Source organism: Carcharhinus amblyrhynchos, unplaced genomic scaffold, assembly GCF_965287045.1.
Source record: "Carcharhinus amblyrhynchos unplaced genomic scaffold, sCarAmb.v2.hapA scaffold_708, whole genome shotgun sequence".
NCBI classification, from domain to species: domain Eukaryota; kingdom Metazoa; phylum Chordata; class Chondrichthyes; order Carcharhiniformes; family Carcharhinidae; genus Carcharhinus; species Carcharhinus amblyrhynchos.
Genome location: NW_027650448.1, coordinates 10,350 through 15,000, shown reverse-complemented (window position 1 = coordinate 15,000; position 4,651 = coordinate 10,350). Strand labels below are relative to the sequence as shown.

The window sequence follows — 4,651 nt, the reverse complement described above, 5'->3', positions numbered from 1 at the left end:
ATGAGATAGAGAAAGAGAGAAGGAAAGAGGCAGAGAGAGAGAGAGAGGGAGAGTGAGAACACGCCCATCCTTTTCCAGTCCCTCCCGTGTTACTGAATGACTGGCAGCTCCCTCATAAACCCAGTCTGTTCGCCCAAGGCCAGGGGAAGTGCTCGCACGCAGCACAGTCTCCTCACCGAGGGTGAGTGAGTGATTTATAAAGGTTCCAAACAGTGTCCTTGCCGGTTTTCTGCTTTAACTAAAGCTGCAACGTCAGTGGGCAGACTGCCAAGCCCTGGGTGGCAGCTACATTTCTCATTACGTTTTAACATCTCCCACTGATGTGTCTGACTGACTGACGCCTTTGTTTCAAATTTCCCCCCCCCCCCACACCTTTCAGATCCCCTGGGCTTTTCCCTTGGGGTCTCTCCACCGCGCTGTTCGGAACTGCGTGGGTTGGTGCACGTATAAATATTCTGGGCGTGGAGGGCTCGGAGAAATCCGCTTCATCTTTGGGGGTTGGGGGGAAAGAACCCGGTTACAGAATAAATGGAGGCTGAGAACGCGCGAGTATTTCAGCCTGTGAAGGCAGCCGCTGGTGTGAACGCTCCCCCAAAAATGATCAGTGCCAGGCTGCTTCTGTATAATTCTTCAGCTCGTGAATAAATCCGATTGATGTCTTTAACCTGTAGAAATTGCAGCCAATTTCCACGGAGCGAGCTCCCACAGTGGCAACGGGCGAAATTACCTGCGGTGGGAATATTGTTTTGGCTTTTAAGACATTTTGGGATGTTTTGAAACCATTTAGGTGCCATATCAATGCAACACCTTCCTCAAAATGATCAGGTTGTCTGCTCAGAGTTGATGCTGGTTAGGGGTTCCCTCCGACACTGCCTCACTCCCTCAGCACTGACCCTCTGACAGTGCGGCGCTCCTTCAGCACTGACCCTCTGACAGTGCGGCGCTCCCTCAGCACTGACCCTCTGACAGTGCGGCGCTCCCTCAGCACTGACCCTCTGACAGTGCGGCACTCCCTCAGCACTGACCCTCTGACAGTGCGGCGCTCCCTCAGCACTGACCCTCCGACACTGCCTCACTCCCTCAGCACTGACCCTCTGACAGTGCGGCGCTCCCTCAGCACTGACCCTCTGACAGTGCGGCGCTCCCTCAGCACTGACCCTCTGACAGTGCGGCACTCCCTCAGCACTGACCCTCTGACAGTGCGGCGCTCCCTCAGCACTGACCCTCTGACAGTGCGGCGCTCCCTCAGCACTGACCCTCTGACAGTGCGGCGCTCCCTCAGCACTGACCCTCTGACAGTGCGGCACTCCCTCACCTCTGACCCTCTGACAGTGCGGCGCTCCCTCAGCACTGACCCTCTGACAGTGCGGCACTCCCTCAGCACTGACCCTCTGACAGTGCCTCACTCCCTCAGCACTGACCCTCTGACAGTGCGGCACTCCCTCAGCACTGACCCTCCGACAGTGCGGCACTCCCTCAGCACTGACCCTCCGACAGTGCGGCACTCCCTCAGCACTGACCCTCTGACAGTGCCTCACTCCCTCAGCACTGACCCTCTGACAGTGCGGCACTCCCTCAGCACTGACCCTCTGACAGTGCGGCGCTCCCTCAGCACTGACCCTCTGACAGTGCGGCACTCCCTCAGCACTGACCCTCTGACAGTGCGGCACTCCCTCAGCACTGACCCTCTGACAGTGCGGCGCTCCCTCAGCACTGACCCTCTGACAGTGCGGCACTCCCTCAGTGCTGACCCTCTGACAGTGCGGCACTCCCTCAGCACTGACCCTCTGACAGTGCGGCACTCCCTCAGCACTGACCCTCTGACAGTGCGGCGCTCCCTCGGCACTGACCCTCTGACAGTGCGGCGCTCCCTCAGCACTGACCCTCCGACAGTGCGGCACTCCCTCAGTGCTGACCCTCTGACAGTGCGGCACTCCCTCGGCACTGACCCTCTGACAGTGCGGCGCTCCCTCAGCACTGACCCTCCGACAGTGCGGCACTCCCTCAGTGCTGACCCTCTGACAGTGCGGCACTCCCTCAGCACTGACCCTCTGACAGTGCGGCGCTCCCTCAGCACTGACCCTCTGACAGTGCGGCACTCCCTCAGCACTGACCCTCTGACAGTGCGGCGCTCCCTCAGCACTGACCCTCTGACAGTGCGGCACTCCCTCAGCACTGACCCTCTGACAGTGCGGCACTCCCTCAGCACTGACCCTCTGACAGTGCGGCACTCCCTCAGCACTGACCCTCTGACAGTGCGGCACTCCCTCAGCACTGACCCTCTGACAGTGCGGCGCTCCCTCAGCACTGACCCACTGACAGTGCGGCGCTCCCTCAGCACTGACCCTCTGACAGTGCCTCACTCCCTCAGCACTGACCCACTGACAGTGCGGTGCTCCCTCAGCACTGACCCTCTGACAGTGCGGCGCTCCCTCAGCACTGACCCACTGACAGTGCGGCACTCCCTCAGCACTGACCCTCTGACAGTGCGGCACTCCCTCAGCACTGACCCTCTGACAGTGCGGCACTCCCTCAGCACTGACCCTCTGACAGTGCGGCGCTCCCTCAGCACTGACCCTCTGACAGTGCGGCACTCCCTCAGCACTGACCCTCTGACAGTGCGGCGCTCCCTCAGCACTGACCCTCTGACAGTGCGGCACTCCCTCAGCACTGACCCTCTGACAGTGCGGCGCTCCCTCAGCACTGACCCACTGACAGTGCGGCGCTCCCTCAGCACTGACCCTCTGACAGTGCGGCACTCCCTCAGCACTGACCCTCTGACAGTGCGGCACTCCCTCAGCACTGACCCTCTGACAGTGCGGCACTCCCTCAGCACTGACCCTCCGACAGTGCGGCGCTCCCTCAGCACTGACCCTCTGACAGTGCGGCGCTCCCTCAGCACTGACCCTCTGACAGTGCGGCACTCCCTCAGCACTGACCCTCTGACAGTGCGGCACTCCCTCAGCACTGACCCTCTGACAGTGCGGCACTCCCTCAGCACTGACCCTCTGACAGTGCGGCACTCCCTCAGCACTGACCCTCTGACAGTGCGGCGCTCCCTCAGCACTGACCCTCTGACAGTGCCTCACTCCCTCAGCACTGACCCTCTGACAGTGCGGCACTCCCTCAGCACTGACCCTCTGACAGTGCGGCACTCCCTCAGCACTGACCCTCTGACAGTGCGGCACTCCCTCAGCACTGACCCTCTGACAGTGCGGCACTCCCTCAGCACTGACCCTCTGACAGTGCGGCGCTCCCTCAGCACTGACCCTCTGACAGTGCGGCGCTCCCTCAGCACTGACCCTCTGACAGTGCGGCACTCCCTCAGCACTGACCCTCTGACAGTGCGGCACTCCCTCAGCACTGACCCTCTGACAGTGCGGCGCTCCCTCAGCACTGACCCTCTGACAGTGCGGCGCTCCCTCAGCACTGACCCTCTGACAGTGCGGCACTCCCTCAGCACTGACCCTCTGACAGTGCGGCACTCCCTCAGCACTGACCCTCTGACAGTGCGGCACTCCCTCAGCACTGACCCTCTGACAGTGCGGCGCTCCCTCAGCACTGACCCTCTGACAGTGCCTCACTCCCTCAGCACTGACCCTCTGACAGTGCGGCACTCCCTCAGCACTGACCCTCTGACAGTGCGGCACTCCCTCAGCACTGACCCTCTGACAGTGCGGCACTCCCTCAGCACTGACCCTCTGACAGTGCGGCACTCCCTCAGCACTGACCCTCTGACAGTGCGGCGCTCCCTCAGCACTGACCCTCTGACAGTGCGGCACTCCCTCAGCACTGACCCTCTGACAGTGCGGCGCTCCCTCAGCACTGACCCTCTGACAGTGCGGCGCTCCCTCAGCACTGACCCTCTGACAGTGCGGCACTCCCTCAGCACTGACCCTCTATTCTAACCCGGGGTGTTGTCTCTTTGTGTCCCACAGGATATGGCCGGGCTCCTGAAACCAAACTCCGCCAAGCTGCTGATCGGAGCTCTCCGGGATCGATTCCCGGACATCCCCCTGCACATCCACACCCACGACACGGCAGGGGCGGGCGTCGCTTCCATGTTGGCGGCTGCTGAAGCTGGCGCGGACGTGGTGGATGTGGCAGCTGACTCCATGTCTGGGATGACATCGCAGCCTAGCATGGGTGCCATCGTGGCCTGTAGCAAGGGCACCCCCCTGGACACAGGTAAGACTGGGCGAGGACCTGGCAGATGGAGTATAACGTTGGCAAATGCGAGGTTACCCACTTTGGCAGAAATAATAGTCGGAGGGATTATTATTCCAAAGTGCAGAGGGATCTGGATGTCCTAGTGCACCAGTCACTGAAGGTTATCCACTTTGGTAGAAATAATTGTAGGAGGGATTATTATTCCAAAGTGCAGAGGGATCTGGGTGTCCTAGTGCACCAGTCACTGAAAGTTATCCACTTTGGTAGAAATAATCGTAGGAGGGATTATTATTCCAAAGTGCAGAGGGATCTGGGTGTCCTAGTGCACCAGTCACTGAAAGTTATCCACTTTGGTAGAAATAATTGTAGGAGGGATTATTATTCCAAAGTGCAGAGGGATCTGGGTGTCCTAGTGCACCAGTCACTGAAAGTTATCCACTTTGGTCGAAATAATTGTAGGAGGGATTATTATTCCAAAGTG

General features: G+C 59.9%; 1 protein-coding gene across 1 annotated transcript in view; it reads left to right on the top strand.

Annotated features, from left to right (window-relative positions):
• The window catches only part of LOC145339858 (pyruvate carboxylase, mitochondrial-like), a gene marked incomplete at both ends in the record, with an annotated part of 57,109 nt that extends 52,921 nt beyond the window's left edge, over positions 1-4,188 (top strand). Inside the window, one exon of the mRNA XM_080184393.1 lies at positions 3,939-4,188. Within this exon, the coding sequence (XP_080040519.1) occupies positions 3,939-4,188 (250 nt within the window). The remainder of the gene's footprint in view (positions 1-3,938) is intronic.
• Between the last annotated feature and the right edge of the window lie 463 nt (positions 4,189-4,651).